Source organism: Orcinus orca, chromosome 5, assembly GCF_937001465.1.
Source record: "Orcinus orca chromosome 5, mOrcOrc1.1, whole genome shotgun sequence".
Taxonomy (NCBI): domain Eukaryota; kingdom Metazoa; phylum Chordata; class Mammalia; order Artiodactyla; family Delphinidae; genus Orcinus; species Orcinus orca.
In genome coordinates this window covers 76,818,504-76,836,913 of record NC_064563.1, presented here as the reverse complement: position 1 = coordinate 76,836,913, position 18,410 = coordinate 76,818,504, and the positions used below count along the sequence as shown (strand labels likewise).

The 18,410-nt window shown below is 32.2% G+C and overlaps 1 protein-coding gene across 21 annotated transcripts in view; it reads right to left on the bottom strand.

The window, feature by feature from the left end:
- The window catches only part of DLG1 (discs large MAGUK scaffold protein 1), a 285,338-nt gene that overhangs the window by 24,541 nt on the left and 242,387 nt on the right, over positions 1 to 18,410 (bottom strand). For 7 of the 21 annotated variants that reach the window (XM_049709658.1, XM_049709657.1, XM_049709662.1 and 4 more), the window contains 6 exons: positions 17,428 to 17,527; positions 10,850 to 10,891; positions 10,111 to 10,146; positions 8,587 to 8,637; positions 7,606 to 7,707; positions 7,180 to 7,352 (listed from right to left, as the gene is read on the bottom strand). In XM_049709658.1, the coding sequence (XP_049565615.1) occupies positions 7,180 to 7,352; positions 7,606 to 7,707; positions 8,587 to 8,637; positions 10,111 to 10,146; positions 10,850 to 10,891; positions 17,428 to 17,527 (504 nt within the window). Of the gene's footprint in view, positions 1 to 7,179; positions 7,353 to 7,605; positions 7,708 to 8,586; positions 8,638 to 10,110; positions 10,147 to 10,849; positions 10,892 to 16,703; positions 16,738 to 17,427; positions 17,528 to 18,410 lie in introns of all 21 variants that reach the window. The other 14 variants (XM_049709661.1, XM_049709663.1, XM_049709666.1 and 11 more) reach the window with 6 other exon arrangements.

Below are 18,410 nucleotides of genomic sequence, written 5' to 3'. Positions count from 1 at the left end.
GGAATCAATAATAAATTAAGTGATACAGAAGAATGGATTAGTGAGCTGGAAGACAGAGTAGTGGAAATTATTGCCACTGAAGAGAAAAAAGAAAAAAGAATGAAAACCAATGAGGACAGTTAAACAGACCTCTGGGACAACATCAAGCACATCAATATTTGCATTACATGGGTCCCAGAAGAAGAGAGAGAGAAAGGGGCTGAGAACATAAATGAAGACACAACAGCTGAAAACTTCCCTAACCTGGGAAAGGGAACAGTCACCCAAGTCCAGGTAGTGCAGAGTCCCAAACAGAATTAATCCAAAGAGGAACATACCAAGACACATTGTAATTAAAATGACAAAAATTAAAGATAAATAGAAAATGTTAAAAGCAGCAAGGGAAAAGCAACAAATAACATGCAAGGGAACACCCGTAAATTTTTGATTTTTCATCAGAAATTCTGCAGCCCAGAAGGGAGTGGCAGGATATATTTAAAGTGATGAAAGGGAAAAACCTACAACCAAGATTACTCTACCCAGTAAGGCTCTAATTTAGATTTGATGGAGATCAAAAGCTTTACAGACAAGCAAAAGCTAAGAGTTCAGCACCACCAAATCAGTTCTACAGCTAATGTTAAAGGAACTTCTCTAGGTGGAAAAGAAAAGGCCACAACAAGAAACAAGAACATTACAAAATGAAAATACTCAATGGTAAAGGCAAATATACAGTAAAGGCAGTAGGAAGGTTAAAAGAGAAAAGTAGTAAAATCATCTACATCCACAATAAGCAGTTAAGGGTTATATAAAACAATCAGATAAACAGTAATCGTGAAGGGAAGAGAGTACAAATGGCAGGTCTTTAAAATGCATTTGAAATGAAGAGATCAGCAACTTAAAACAATCACGTATACATACAGACTGCTATATAAAAGCCTCATGGTAATCACAAACCAAAAATCTGTAATAGATATACACACAAAAAAGAAAAAAGAATCCAAACATAACACTAAAGGCAGTCATTAAATCACAAGAGAACAAAAGAAGGGAAAAAAAGACATGCAAAAACAACTGCAAAGCAATTAACAAAATGGCAGGAAGAACATACATACCGATAATTATCTTAAATGTAAATGGACTAAACGCTGGAATCAAGGATACAAAAATAAGACTGGTGTATATGCTGCTTACAAGAGACTCACTTCAGATCTAAAGACACACACAGACTGAAAGTGAGGGGATGGAAAAAGGTATTCCATGCAAATGGAAATAAAAAAAAGCCAGAGTAGCAATACTTATATCAGATAAAATAGACTTTAAAATAAAGACTGTGACAAGAGACAAAAAAGGACACTACATAATGATCAAGGGATAAATCCAAGAAGACGTAACAAATGTAAATATATATGCACCCAACATAGGAACACTTAAATATATAAGGCAAATTTTAAAAACATAAAAGGAGGAATTGACAGAACACAGTTGTAGTAGGGGAGTTTAACATCCCACTTACACCAATGCGCAGATTGTCCAGATGGAAAATCAATAAGGAAATACTAGCCTTAAATGACACAATAGACCAGATGGACTTAATTGATAAAGAGTATTACATCTGAAAGCAGAATACATATTCTTTTCAAGTGCACATGGAACATTCTCCAGGACAGATCACATGCTAGGCCACAAAACAAGCCTTGGTAAATTTATGAAAACTGAAATCATATTAAGCATCTTTTCTGACCACAATGCTATGAGACTAGAAATCAACTACAGGAAAAAAAACTGCAAAAAACACAAATATGTGAAGGCTAAATAATAAGCTACTAAACCACCAATGGATCACTGAAGCAATCAACAAGCAAATAAAAAATACCTAGAGACAAATGAAAACAAAAACATGATGATCTAATAACTATGGAACACAGCAAAAAGCAGTTCTAAGAGGGAAGTTTATAGAGATACAGTTTACCTCAGGAAAAAAGAAAAATCTCAAATAAACAACCTAACCTTACATCTAAAAGAACTAGAAAAAGAAAAAAACCCCTTCAAGTTAGTAGAAGGAAAGAAATCATAAAGATCAGAGCAGAAATAAATGAAATAGAGATGAAGAAAACAACAGAAAAGATCAATGAAACTAAAAGCTGGTTCTTTGAAAAGATAAATAAAATTGATAAACCTATAGCCAGACTCATCAAAAAAAAAAGAGAGGGGGTCCAAATCAATAAAATCAGAAATGAAAAAGAAGTTACAACTGACACCACAGAAATACAAAGGATCATGAGAGACTACTAGAAACAACTATATGCCAATAAAATGGACAACCTAGAAGAAATAAACAGATTCTTAGAAAGGTACACTCTCCCAAGAGTGAAACAGCAAGAAATTGAAAATATGAGCAGACCCATTACCAGAAATGAAAACTGTATCAGTAATTAAAAACCGCCCAACAAACAAAAGCCCAGGACCACATGGTTTCACAAGTGAATTCTATCAAACATTTAGAGAAGAGTTAACACCTACCCTTCTCAAACTATTCCAAAAGACTGCAGAGGAAGGAATGCTTCTGAACTCATTCTATGAGGCTGGCATTACCCTGATACCAAAACCAGACAAAGATATCACAAGAAAAGAAAAAACTAGAGGCGAATTATCAATGATGAACATACATGCAAAAATCCTAAACAGAAATTTAGCAAACCATATCCAACAGTACATTAAAAGGATCATACACCACGATCAAGTGGGATTTATCCCAGATGCAAGGATTTTTCAGTATACACAAATCACTCAATATGATACACCACATTAACAAAATGAAGAATAAAAACCATACTATCATCTCAATAGATGCAGAAACAGCTTTTGACAAAATTCAGCACCCATTATGATAAAGCTCTCCAGAAATTGGGCACAGAAGGAACATACCTCAAGATAATAAAGTCCATTTACAACAAACCCACAGCTAACATGATACTCAAAGGTGAAAAGCTGAAGCATTTCCTCTAAGATCAGGAACAAGACAAGGATATCCACTCTTGCCACTTTTATTTAGTAGTAGAAGTCCTAGCTACAGCAACCAGACAAGAAAAAGAAATAAAATGAATCCAAATTGGAACTGAAGAAGTAAAACTGTCAGTGTCTGCAGATGACATGATACTGTATACACAGACTCCTAAACACATCACCAGAAAACTACTAGGACTCATCAATAAATTTGGTATAAAGTTGCAGGATACAAAATTAACATACGGAAGTGTGTTGCATTTCTATACACTAACAACAAACTATCAGAAAGAGAAATTAATGAAACAATCCCATTTACCACTGCATCAAAAAGAATAAAATATGTAGGAATAAACCTACCTGAGGAGGTAGAAGACCTGTACTCAGAAAACTATAAGACACTGATGAAAGAAATTGAAGATGACGCAAATACATGGAAAGATATATCATGTTCTTGGATTGGAAGAATTCATATTGCTAAAATGAGCATACTACCCAAGGTAATCTACAGATTCAATGCAATCCCTATCAAAATACCAATGGCATTTTTCACAGAACGAGAACAAATAAATTTAAAATTTTTATGGAAACACGAAAGACCCCAAATAGCCACAACAATCTTGAAAAAGAAGGATGTATGTGTAGGAATCATGCTCCCTGACTTCAGACTATACTACAAAGGTATAGTAATCAAAACAGTATGGTACTGGCACAAAAACTGACATCACTGGAACAGGATAGAAAGCCCAGAAATAAACCCATGCACTAATGGTCAACTAATCTATGACAAGGAGGCAAGAATAAACAATGGAGAAAAGACTTCACTCTTCAGTAAGTGCTGCTGGGAACACTGGACAGCTACATGTAAAACAATTAAATTAGAACATTCTCTAACACTACATACAAAAGTAAACTCAAAATGGATTAAAGACCCAAATGTAAGACCGGATAGTATAAAACTCCTAGAGTAAAACATAGGCAGAACACTTTTTGAAATAAATCACGGCAATATTTTTTTGGCTCTGTCTCCTAACACAAATGAAATAAAAGCAAAAATAAACAAACAGGACCTAATTAAACATAAAAGCTTTTGCACAGCAAAGGAAATCATTGACAAAATGAAAAGAAAACCTACTGAATGAGAGCAGATATTTGCAAATAGTAGAACTGATAAGGGATTAATATACAACATATATACAGCTCATACAACTCAGCATCAAATAAACAAATAACCTGTTTAAAAAGTGGGCAGAAGTGAATAGACATTTTTCCAAACAGGCGATGCAGATGGCCAGCAGGCACATGAAAAGGTGCTCAACATCATTAATCATCAGGGAAATGAAAATCAAACCACAGTGAGATACCACCTCACATCTGTCAGAATAGCTATCATCAAACAGAGCACAAATAACAAATGTTGGCAAGGATGTGGAGAAAAAGGAACCCTTGTACACTGCTGGTGGGAATGTAAATTGGTGCAGTCACTGTGGAAAACAGTATGGAGGTTTCTTAAAAAACTAAAAATAGAACTACCATATGACCCAACAATTTCACTCCTGGGATATACCTGAAAAAACAAAAACACTAATTCAAAAAGATACACGCACCCCAATGTTCACACCAGCATCATTTACAATTGCCAAGATATGGAAGCAACCTAAGTGTCCATCAACAGATGAATGGATAAAGAAGATGTGGTATATATACATAATGGACTACTACTCAGACATAAGAAGAATGAAATTTTGCCATGTGCAGCAACATGGACGGATTTGGAGGGTATTATGCTAAGTGAAATAAGTCAGACAGAGAAAGACAAATACTGTATGACATCACTTATATGTGGAATCTAAAAACACAACGAACTAGTGAATATAAGAAAAAAGAAGCAGACTCACAAATACAGAGAACAAACTAGTGGTTACCAGTGGGGAGAGGAAAGGGGGAGTGGCAATATAGGGGTAGGGGACTTAGAGTACAAACTATTATGTATAAAATAAGCTATAAGGATATACTGTACAAAATGGGGAATATAGCCAACATTTTATAATAACTATAAATGGAGTACAACCTTTAAAAACTGTGAATCACTATATTGGACACCTCTAACATATATAATATTGTACATCAACTATACTTTAATATGAATAAATAATAAAAATTTTCCAGTTGGCCTGGCTTTCAGTTTTTGATTTTCTAATAATTTATAGCTTTACTGCATTGTGATCACAGTGTTATTTGTAATATTTCTACTTTGTGGGACCTCCTGATATTTTCTTCTCCACAAGGTTTGCAGAAGAAATAGTTTGCTATGATATGGTGTTACTTTTCTATTTATCAATAATCTGAAGTTTGGATATTATTTGGCAGGCTGAGGTGTGTTTTTTAAATTTTTAAAAAATTTAAAAGAAATACAATATTACAAGTAAAGCTAAAGCTACAGTTTCCTTCCTTTTCTCTCAAAGGAAAACCACCGAATAGCAGCTACATATACACCTGAAGTAGATGTGTATCATTCCCATGCATTTTTTTCCCAGTAAATATTTTTTTTTAAATTGAGGTACAGTTGATGTACAATATTATATAAGTTTCTGGTATACAACATAGTGATCACACTTTTTAAAGGTTATATTCTATTTATAATTATTCCCTGGGCTGTACTATATATCCTCATAGCTTATTTGATACCCATGCATGTTTTTATGTTTATGAAAACACGAAATATGTATTAATGAACTACCTTATGTTAATTAAAGTTTATATGAATAGTGTCATCCTGTATATATCCTTTGCAACTTCATTCATTCACCATATAATTTTGAGATTTATTAATGTGGATACACCTAATTAGTGGATAGTTTAGTTTATTCACTCTAGCTTCTGTATCCTACTGCATGAATAAATAACAGTTAATTATCCATTCCCCTTTCCTGAGTCCAATTCTTCACTACTATAAAGTGCTACTATGCACATCATTATACATAATCCTTATGTGTGAATCTCTACTTAGATACCAAGAAATAGAATTTCTGAGTCACAGGTTATGTACATTTATTTGGTATTGCCAAATCGTTCTCAAATAAAGTGCTATTAATTTTACCCCCATTAGCAACATCTGATAAGATTTTCTATTTTCCCAAATTCTTGCCATCACTGAACATGTCCATTTTTTCGATTTTTAAAACTAATCACAATTAACCAAACCTCTTATTAAAGAAAGGAGCACTTACAGATGGAAAACTGAGATGTTGAATTACTGCTTTATATTTTGTAGGTATTTCATGACTAAGTCTTAAACTACTATAGTTTTGAAAGTATAAAATAATTTGTTGATGTTTATTTTCTAGGCCCAAAGATTGATTTAAGTATAGCAGCACATCTGGAGTACACTGTTTTGGCTTTACCATAAAACTGCCTTAACCCAATGTCAATATATCATCAGACTGCTTTCAAAAAATCTGTTGCTGTTACAATGTTACTGAGTATTTTTCCACACTGTCTTTTATTAAACGACCATTCAGGAGAAATTTTTGCCTAGTCTCAGTACCAGGAGCCACTTACACTTATCTTGAACATCTGGTTCATTTTTATTGATGATCTTAGCTTCTTAATTATGGTACTTGTTGGAAAGCTAGGGCTAAACACAAGGTCTATCTCTAGCAAATGTACAGGACCCCAAAATAATAACCTCCCCTCCTGCAGAGATTCATGTCATCATTTCTATTCTTATTTTCTTTGTTGCTCTTCTTTTTTTTTTTTTTTCAGTACGCGTGCCTCTCACCGCTGCGGCCTCTCCCGTTGCGGAGCACAGGCTCCAGACGCGCAGGCTCAGCGGTCATGGCTCACGGGCCCAGCCGCTCCGTGGCATGTGGGATCCTCCCGGACCGGGGCACAAACCCGCGTCCCCTGCATCGGCAGGCGGACTCCCAACCACTGTGCCACCAGGGAAGCCCGTTGCTCTTCTTATTCTACTTTATCTTATATATATTTTTCTAAGTCACCTAAAAGTAAATATTTAGTTGAATAAATTCATAACATTGCTTAGATTAATCAATGCTGCAACATGTATCTATATTTTTTCAAAAACATGAATTAAAAGTTTCTATCCATCATTCTTTCATACTGTCAAAGGCATATCTGAAAAAAAAAAAGCGTATCTGATTAGAAACTTTATTCTGGGATCACTCTGATGCTTACCTTTTCTGCTACTTCTCGCACAGACTGAACACTTGTTCCATACAGATGGTTGTTATACTGCCCAGCTTCAATGAATTTATGTTCCTGGATATCTTTTTCCATTTGCTCTCTTGAAGTCACAAAATGATAATCTCTTCCATCTACCTCATAATCTCGTTTTGGTCTAGTTGTATCTTTAATAGAAAAGAACTTGAGGAAGTGTTTAATATTAAAAGGCACAACAAAGCCATTTTCTACTTCAAGAATCGTTTTGTAAAGTTCACTACAACAGAGATTGATTTAAATTTGAAAAGTGACAATAATATGGAGGATGAATAACTGATAAAATAAGTATAAACCATTAAAAAATCGTACTGTTTACTTTGACCACACACAGTGACAAAATGTTAAGAACAAAAATTAAGAATTTTTATGTGGGTTACTCACGAGGAACACATGATCCAAATTTGTCAGGAAATTCTGAGATCAAGTCATCATTTATCCTGTCTTTCATAGGTCCCAATATGATCACTGGTCGAGTATAATTAACTATAAAAATATACTGCATGTTAAAAGAAATAAACACTTAACAAACATCTGTGTATTTTACTTCACTAGAAAACAAAAGTATCCTTAACTGTTATGAAGAATTTATTTTTTATTCTTTCTCCACTAGTGATGCCTAACTTGACAGTTTACAAACCTTTATTAAAATCTTACACTTCAGTCAATCTCCTGTTGGAAGTCATACACTTAGATAATTCAACCAAGTTATATTCAGCATTTTAGCAGATAATGTTTCTATACATTGCTAACATCATCTCATTACAAATGAGAAAACACAGTACAGTGTTTTACTAATCCCTTTTCAAGTAGAAACTGTAGGGAAGCAGATCAAAGAAGGGCAAAAAAGAAACTGGGTATAATCAGAGTAGTCATCGAGAAAGATGATCTAATAAAAGTGTATACGCTGGACTGTAAGGGACCATGTTGGAAGCAGGGAGATTGGTAGTGAAAATGAGACTTAACATTGTGGTAGGAGGGATGAAAGGAGGTTATAAATAAGAAAGGTATGATAAGAATAAATAGGGCCTAGAAACTGACTAGACAAGGGAGATGAAGAATAGAAAGATCAAAGATGATTCCAAGATTTTGAACAAGGATAGTGATACTATTATGAACACTGGAAAGAAGTTGCTTAGGAAATAAAACACCAATATAAAATGATAAGATTTTAATAATCTATGGGCTAAATCATGTTTCATAAAATACATATAGTAAATTTATATATATATATATATATATATATATGTATAGTAAGAAAAAAGGCTAAAATTCTAATGAAACTTTTTTTAAGGTATGAGTTAGATCTATTTTCCAAATTACGTTTTTCCATAAGATTGTAAAACATCAACAGGCTTCACAAACCTTCTTGTTGATTCACTGGCTCATAAGATAAGACATATTCTTCTTGACCACCTATTAGAAAGTTAAAATACAGATGAGAAAATCTATAAAGAAAGCTATACTAATTTAATTCTTTAATATAACATATAAATTACTAGAACTTTCCCAAGAAAAGTAGCAAAGATGTAAAAAAAAGGGTACTTTATAAATTAATTATGGCAAGATTTAGGAAAAAAGTGATAAATTATCAAGTTTGGTATATGTAAAAACAAAATATAAATGTGCTAGTTAATAACTACCTTTCTGTTATTCTGGGTTTTACAGGTTATCAATAGACCAAATTAAAATCTTCATTTGGGATGTCAAGTATAAGCTATTAATTTTTTATTTAGAATCTAAGAGCTATTAAACAGTTCTTTAAAAATTAATACTTTAATGAGCAGTTCTACATATATGCATATTAGGTAATTTTCTGTTATTAATATGCTGCTTTTTTTGGTCCTACCAGGTATAACATTTAACATAGCATGAACATTTTTATAATTACAACTATTTTCTAACCAAAAGAATTTAATGCAAAGGTAAAACTAGTGTCACTATTTCACTGATGAAAAAAATTCATTATTATAATAATTGATTTATTCAATTTTTAAAAAATAACATTTTGAGTTAAAAAAATTTTAGATAAAATTAAATCCTTCCTTTTCAACAAAATGAATCACATAGATAGTAAAGGAGAAAAAATATATTTTGCTTTGATCTTAAAAGCACTTCAGAAGTTAAATTCTCTAGGATTAAATTAAAAGATTAGAGCTTATGAATATCCTAAATAGAAAAGTCTACGAATTATATCTCGACTCAATGAAAATAACTAAAAGAGTTAAAAATTTCAGGAGTTCTTAGCACACACATACACACACACACACACGTGTAGAAAACAAACAAGGAAGAGCTGTTAAATTCAAGTGGTTCAATGAAATCAATATTGCAGAATGTATTTGAAGATTTTCTTCTTGATTATTATGATTCTATAACAATCTTTTCACTAAATTTGTCATTGGTTTATATTACATGTATGCAGCTGTAAATCTTTTCAATTCATATACTGACATAAATATTCTTTCCAGCTTTAAAGTGTATTTTGTTGTTTTAAAATTTATAATACATAAAAAATGTATATTTACAAGCTGCTTTTTAAAGTACTGTATGTAAAACATGTTTTACATGTTATCAGAAACATGCAATTTGAATATTCCACACCTAATAATTCATGCAAATGGTGAGACAGACAGTATATACTTTCATTACCTCTTTTTAGTCTAGAAAGCTACTCAGCTACTCTCTGGTGAGTTCTGACTGTAAGTTAATAAAATGCTAAAATACGAGAAATCACATTCCCAAATCACATTCCCATTCCCATACCAAAAAAGAAAATCGTTAAATAACTATTATGCAGCAAAAATAACAACCAATCAAATGAATGAGGGTTAAAAGTATATACTGTCAATATGAAAAATATTAGAGACTGATATTAACAGGATGGACCTTTTGAGCAGCCATACTCATCTGTAATCAAGATTACTTTCATATTAGACAGCAGTAAAAAAAAAAAGTTAGAAAAGCAATTTTAATTTCTAAAGTGCTACAACTGATAATATTCATGTACTCTCCCCTCCTCCCATGCCCAAATATGTTTAAAAAGTTCACACGCTTATATAGGTCCCTTAATAATATAATACCAAGACAGTACCATAAGAACCAAAAAAGAGATCAGTATTACTGTTTAAGCAACTGTTGAAAATTTTCCCTTCGCCATTTCTTATGTTCACCAAAAGCTGGCGATAAATAGTATCTTGACCCACACCAGTATTGGTGACACAGAATAAAAAAGGAAATAAAGCTAATTATAATTTAGCATTACTGAAAAATATTTTTATGATTAGTTAGAAACAGAATTACTAAATAAAATGGCAAAATACAAGTTTACTACTCATTTAACTAGGTATTTACTTCTTATAAAAGATACAAACACACATACACATACTGTGTACACGAATAGCACTTTTGTAAAATGAACTTTTGTATTTTATGAAAACCTTGGAAATTAACTTCTGTACATAGAGCGTGATTTTATTTATCAAGTAAAGAATTTTACTTGGCTCTACCTGATTTTAAAATATTAAGCACCTAATTTTTAGTTTTCAGAATACATCACTAAGGGAAAAAAACCCCAAAGGATATATTACTTGAGATAACAAAAGAACAAACAACTTAAAACACTTACGGTAACTACTTTCGCTATCACTGGCATTAGAAGTTACATGTTCTGAAATTGCAGGACAATGGAAAAAATAAAGAAAACACAGTGTCATGAGTTTAAAAAAAGCAAATTATCAAAATAAACACAAGGTGACTTAACAAAATGTCGAGATATAAACCACAGATACCCAAAGAGTTTTTAAAAACATTTCTGATTTTCTTTGAAAAGTTTAGTTATTTCAAGTAAATGAATATGAATTAGCAAGGAAAAAAAATCTGCAATCAAGGAAAATGTCTCATTTTCTGTTCAACAGTTTATGAACAAAATCTTATTATGAATAGATTATAACAGAATATAACAAAGTAGAATATAACAAAGTGATCCTAAATCAGTCCAACTGTCGTCATCAAAACCCCAAAGAGAAAATGTCATTGACACCATTTAATTTAGGTTATGATACAGTAATGACTAACAAAGGAAACAAGTTATATCTGAGCAAACAGATGCCCATTTCAATGAAGTGATATCTTAAAAAATAAATAATCTTGCTTTAGTTCAGCTTCTTTCTTGTTCCTGAAGAGAAATGAAAATGCATGTCTGAGACCATACAGATAAAGCATTTTGGATATCACAGATTCAGATGCCTCAAAAAAAAGTCAAATGGAACGGAATTCTAGAAGGTGGGATTGTATTTTAAAGTAGACTAATATTTCTGAGAAACTCTGCTTTGATAAAACTGACAATGGTTACTTTGCAAAATAAAAAAGATAAAGTAAACACACTCATCTGCTGCCTGGCCCCTCCTTCAAAGTGACCCCCATTTCATAACTTGACTGTTCAGTAAACAACCAGCACTTTTCTCATGTAAATATAATCTCTTGCACTCTCTCAATACGTGTCTCCTTTGAATTAAAAAAGGTAATTTTATCTATGAAAACTAAAAAACAAAATTTTCCATGGGAGAGAGGTAAATCTAAATTTCTTATGTCAGGCAAAGGAAAAAAAAAATTAACGGATAAGGAAAAAGCTTGAGGAGAGATATCTGCTGTACCATATCACCCACAGTCTCCTAAAATCAAGTAGCACTACTGAAAAGTTTAGAGAATGGTAGACAGTTCTTGAAATGGTAGTACAGTTCTTGAAAAACTGTCATAGTGAAAAATAAGTCTGTTATTCTAACCTACAAAGACAAGATACAACTTTCTTAATCATTATTATGTATACAGGAAGAACATTAAAAATTATAAGACTGAATAATGTATGATAGCACATATAAAATGGTGGTTTTCTAAAGTTTATATTTAAAAATTTCTTCTCATGTTACCACACAGATGTCAAAACAATCATTTTAAATTGCGGTATAATATTCTATTGGACTGTTACATCATGATTTACCTTACTACTTATTTAGATATTTTAGTTTGCTTTAAATTGTTTTCCACAAACATCAACAAATTATTAATGAACGTGTTCATTTACATGGCTTTCACCTTTTGTCCTATTTCCTTAAAATTCATTCCCAGAAGTAGGAATGCCACATAGAAAAAAAAAAATCTTAAATTTATACTAGGATTTGTATTACACTCTGCAATCTCTAATATACAAAAGAAAGAAATGTTATTGCACTCGAGTGAGTGGAAAGTGGGAGTATAGAAGAAACAAAATTAACCATGATTTGACAATTAGAGAAGTTGGATAAATGAATACTTGTGGGGTTTATTTTATTATTCCTCTACTATTGAATATGTCTGACATGTTATGTACAAAAAATTGAAGTTACTACAATCTCTTTTCTGGGAATTTCCCCTACTCATCTTGAGTTCTCTAAGATTACCAAGAGCTACGAAGCAGTCAAATTCTTCAAGTTCTTTCAAGTATCCTTTAAGTAACTCCTCTACAATAAACTCTTGCTACTTAAAGTACTGTCCTTGGAATGGCATCATTACCATTGTTTGGGAGCTTGTTCGAAAGTTAAAATGCTTTTTCCCTGAAAATTAAAAATAATCTTTTTCAAGGCATGTCATCAAAGAAGATGTTCAAATATCCAACAAGTATAAAAAAGTGTTCAAGCTTATTATCGGGGAAACACAAATTAAAACCACAACAGATATCTCTATCATCCACCAGAATGACCAAAATGAAAAAACAAAAACAAAACAGGTATGTCAAGCGAAGAGAAAGATATGTAGCAACTGGAACTCACATACTACTTGGGGGTGGGGGTGGGGTAAACTGGTATAACCACTTTGGAAAACTACTTGGCACTATCTACTAATACCTAACATATTATATATCTGTGACCCAGCAATTCATTTCCTAGGTATTTTCCCAACATAAAAGGCATATATGCATACCAAAAGATATGTATAAAAATGTTCAAAGCAACACTATTCAAAAATAGCCCTAAATATATGTGTTTATTTACAAATCTGAGATATATGTACAGTTTCATAGTTTACTTTTTTCATTTATATTGTGAGCATTTTCCAGGCCATTATGTTTTAATATGATTTTCAATGGCTATAAAATATTATACTATATAGTAAGTCATACTTCATTAACCACTTCCCAACTATAAGGCATTTTAGGATTATTTGAATTTTGGGGTGCTCTACTTTCTAAATAATATTAAACAAAACATCCTGATGTATAAACCTTGGTTTCCACCTCTGATTACATCCTATGGATAAATTCCTTGAAAAAGAATTAGTAGATCAAAAGATATGCTTTTCCAAAAAGGCTGTACCAATTTACACTCCCAGTAGTAATATGTTAAAAGTAGTCATTCCAAAGAACCATCTCCATCACTGGATTCACCTTTAAAAGCAAAGTCTGCTAAGGTGATGGGTAAAACATGTCATTTTGTTTATTGATTATTAGGGCTGTTAAACATTTCTTATATGCTTATTTCATTTGCTTATCTTTTGAGCATTCTTCTTATATCCTTTGTCCAGTTTTCTAATGGGGAGTGTTTGTTTCTTATTGGTCTGTTAGAAATTTATGTGCAAGAATATTACCCTTTTGACATAGTATAATCAGATTCTTAAAATTTTAATTTTTGTTTATATGTTTGATGATCACAACCATTTCAATTCTCTCTGACCAAGTCTCACCTTTCTAGTCAAACATTTCTTCCTGAGACTATATCATGTGTTTTCTCTTTGCTCTCCCTAAATACGACATATCCTCAGTCTTAAACAATTCTTGGCATCTTAAGAGCTCTGTACCACTCTACTCAAGTAAGTCTTTAAAATAGAAAAAGCAGAGATGTAATAGGAAATCTATATGCCTAACTGTAGAAGTTTCTGAGGTGTTCTACAAAGTGGAAAGCTATAAAAATGAACTGCATACAAAAGGTACAAACCTTGTCTGAAACTGTATAATTTCATTTCTGAGCACCTTATATAACTGCTCCTGAACTACACTTACTTTTAGTCTCTTTTAAAGGAATCTTACCCACTTTTTTCCTCTTGAATTTTTTCAAAATTGCCTTCTAAAAGCATAAAAGCTACACAGATTTCTATTTCTAGCTTTTTACAAGTATGATAATTTAGTTGTATCCTCCCAGATTTCTACCATACTTTAATTAGTTCTGTTAGTCAAAATTAGTTTTGGAAAGGCAATTTCTATTATTGTTTCATCTACTGTCAACAGGATACATCAATAATTTATTTGATCCTCTTCTTTGTAGAATCATTGAATTCTTGTCTACGAAAAGTATTCTAGGGTGTCACTTTTGTTTCCCTCTCTGCTCTTTAATTAAATACCCTACTTTTTCATAGCTTGTGTGAAATTACACGCAGGTATACATCTTTCTTGTTATTCAGTGTTATTCCACATCTCTTTGACAGGTTTATCTGGAATAATTTGTCCTTCTGTTTTCAGTCCCTTCATGAGTCCTGTTCCAGCAAGGTTTAATGAATATGAGGTCACATTTATCTTCTTACATTAAAATCGCACAGGATTTTGCTTAGTTTTTTCCCTGTATCCTGAACTTTAGAATATAGATAACTGAGATCTTAAATAATGCCCTTAACCCACCCTTCTTCCCAGTATTTTCTACTGTATAATAATGAGCATCTTGTCAGCTGCTAGTAATGTTTTATGTGATAACCTCCATCATATCCAGTTTAGAATTTTACTGATATTTTTCTGTCTCCGTCAACCTTTTCTAAATAAAATCTTTTTGATCTGATCAAGTTACCACGTGAATAAATTCTTTCAGTTCTTGTGAGATGAAGCACAGAAACCTACCATTCAAGGGATCTTAAGTCACTGACCAGAAAATTAAATCAACGACATTGGTAATCAGTTATCATTTTTCATTTGTTTCTCTTCCCAAGTCTCAAACCTCAATTAAAATGAGAGATGAAAATACGATGTGGTCAAGGTGTAGTTATCTACTATAAAAATATCAACGTAGGAACCAAATTCTTCATTTAGTTCCTTTTTCCATGAGCTTTCCATAGTTCTCTGATGACTCAACAGGTAACAAAAATATGTGGGTTCATTTGATGATCCACACCACCTTATGATCATTCTCAAAATAAATTATATAGCATTAAGAATCTGTGGAAATATTTTCCAGTTTCTGAAGATTTCACTGATAATTTTTCCCAAAGGTAAGAGATTAAAAAAGGGTGCCACTAGTGATAGTAAATTTGTGGCTCTTGCCAGATCCTAAAATGGCAAATGCATAAATAATAAAGTGTGTGTAATAGAAATAATTACATATAAAGCATACTGCTTTCAATCTAATATAAACTTTTAATTGTTAAAGTTGAAATAAAAGTCAAGTACCTACAGTTAAGGTTAAAAGTCAAGTTAGCATTAATCAGGAAGAAAAATCTGTGAAATTTAATGTTTATTAAGGTAAACTTAGAAAGTTAAAAGATATTGGCTATATCCTTAATGATCAATGAATTATGAAGAAATAAGTTTTCAAGATGCTTAATAATGCAAACGGAAACAACTACTTAGAAAAAAACTTTAGCCTAAAAGATTACCTCTATGAGTCACCATCACCTAAAAGAACTTAGTAATATTTGGTAAAATTTCACATTTAATCAATCTGTAAACATTCACATTTAAAATTTTGTTTGCTAAAATGACTTCTTGTTTCATTCACTAATTCCAACATTTATTAAATGACTCCTACATTATCAGACTCTGTACCAAGCTTTATATGAAGATTAAGTACTAGCTAGAAAATTAAACAGGAACAACACACACAAAAGAACTCCCCCCAAACAGAGACAACACCTTGGTTAAAGAAAAAACAAAGGATAATATTTCTTATAATTCTTTTCATAACTTACAACTTCCTTAAAAAAATATACAATTTACCTCCTACATAGACTGCTACTTGAACTTGAGTTCTACAATTCTTCTTTAATATTTAAGACCTATTGTGTTTTATAGTTTCACATTATAGCAATGCTTTTCTAACACAGGCTCAAAGCAATTTTAACTTGTTTTAACAAAAAAAAAGGGGGGGGACATAAAACTGTAAGGAAGATTATATTCTACCTTCTAATAATGAGGGCAGATAGCAGTATTTTAAAAAACATTAAAAGTCTTTCTTCATATTTAAAAAATTCCTAGAGAAAGTAATTGCCATAAAAATTACAAAAAGGAAAATATAATTATGAGCAGAGAATTTTTCAAATGGCATGTGAAAAATGGAGAAAAATAAAAGGTGTGTATTACAGAAATAAAAATCCCAAGCATATTATTAACATGAAGAATCTAAAAGCAATCTAAATCATACACCTCCTCATGCCAGCAGGGCGCTACCATGAATCTCAAAATGTATCTGAAAAAGGTAGGTCTGTAGATGGAGGTTAAAAAATAACTTGGGAGTATTTTAATCACTTACTCAGGCCTTTTGATCCCATGTCGTCAGGGATCTCCTGTAGAGAGTAGTTCCCAGAGAGCAAGCAATAAAAAGATAATCAAAGAAAATAGTTGTCAGTAATGCATAAAATTGGTGCTACAATAAGAGACAGTTCCAAGACCATTACAGGTGCACGTATCTTACAGAGCATTTTTGTATATTTCTGAAAGTTTAAAATAAGCTAGCAGCTAGATATAATCTAATAAAAGAACGGAAGTTTTATATAAGAAGCTGATTAGGGTAGAGAAGCAAAAATTTTGACTATTTCTTGCTATTTTAAAAGTAAAATTCAGATTGTCTACATATAATGAAGAAATGGGATAAAACGTAATGATTTGAGGTAATCCATTATCAAAGATTGGCAATGCTATACCTAGAAATCAATAAGTAGCTTCTCAGGTACCCATGTTTTTCCTCTAAAATATTCTTCTGAGAGTGTAAATGTTTCTTATAAGAACCTTTACATAAAAAAATTCTATTTTAAACATAGCTAAAAATACCATTTACTTTAAATTAAGAATTCCTAAGGTGTTAGAAAAAGTTAAGATTGGTACGCAAATTAATTTATGCCTGTTAAATTGCCCCTAGTTAAGACAAGTAGTAACCTGTTGCAGCTCTTGAAACTGTCTCCATGGTAACAACCAACTGCAGGGCAGTAGGTCCCTCTACATTTATCTTCAGTTGACCACTGGATCCACATACTTACGGTCAGCATCACTTGTTTCCTGCTCACTCTGGTCCTTGTTCTTGTAGAAGGGGAATTTTCGGGAAAAGAGGTTCTTTTTACGCTTGTCATTGAATGACTGCTGAAGAAGAGAAGGAGGGGCAAAACAAAGGGATGTCTACTGTCTGTGTGTACAAAGGCCCAGCCTAGTAGCTCTGTGAAAGCTGACTCTTGTGACCACAGTGTGCAGTTTGTATATGAATTTTGCGTTAATCACATATACAGTGAATTTTTAATTTAGTATTAACTTCTCTAATTCTAACATTTTATAACTGAAAACAGAAAAATTTCAAGAGTGTAATTCAATGATACGTAAAAATAAGGAGGAAGTGCTATTTGATAAAAAAGGGAAGAGTAAATCAGATTAGCTACTACTATAGTCCAAATCAAGCTTGCATCTGTTCATATCCATCCATATTTTTCTAGATTTCCAAGTATTAGGTGCTCTACAGCAAAAGTTATTACTTTAGCTGTTCAGATATTTAAAATTTTCCTTTCCTTCATTTTCCTTTGGCTTTAGCACATTTTTTCCCTTTCTCTCTCTCTTTTTTTGTGGCTCCAACAAACTAACAAAAAGCCACTACTAAAAAAGAGAACCAAAACAACTGAGCAAGTTGCTAAATATTTAAAAACCATCTTTTTTTTTTTTTAAAAGAAGAGAATTAGGATAACTAAATGCTTATCAGAAAATGGGAAGAAAACTAAGACGTGTCCATCAAGCACAGAGTCCAGCAAAAGAATTATCAATGCTACCTAACCAAGGAAGAAGAGTCAACTCTCCTGGCCAATTTAAATGTCATCATAACTGATTTATTAGCCTTTAAGCTCTACCATATTATCTATTTTTAAAGTATATATAAATAAAATAGAACCAAATTCAATTCATTAGCACCATGTCCTGAATAGGGAATAAAATGTTTGGTGCGGGCTTCCCTCGTGGCGCAGTGGTTGAGAGTCTGCCTGCT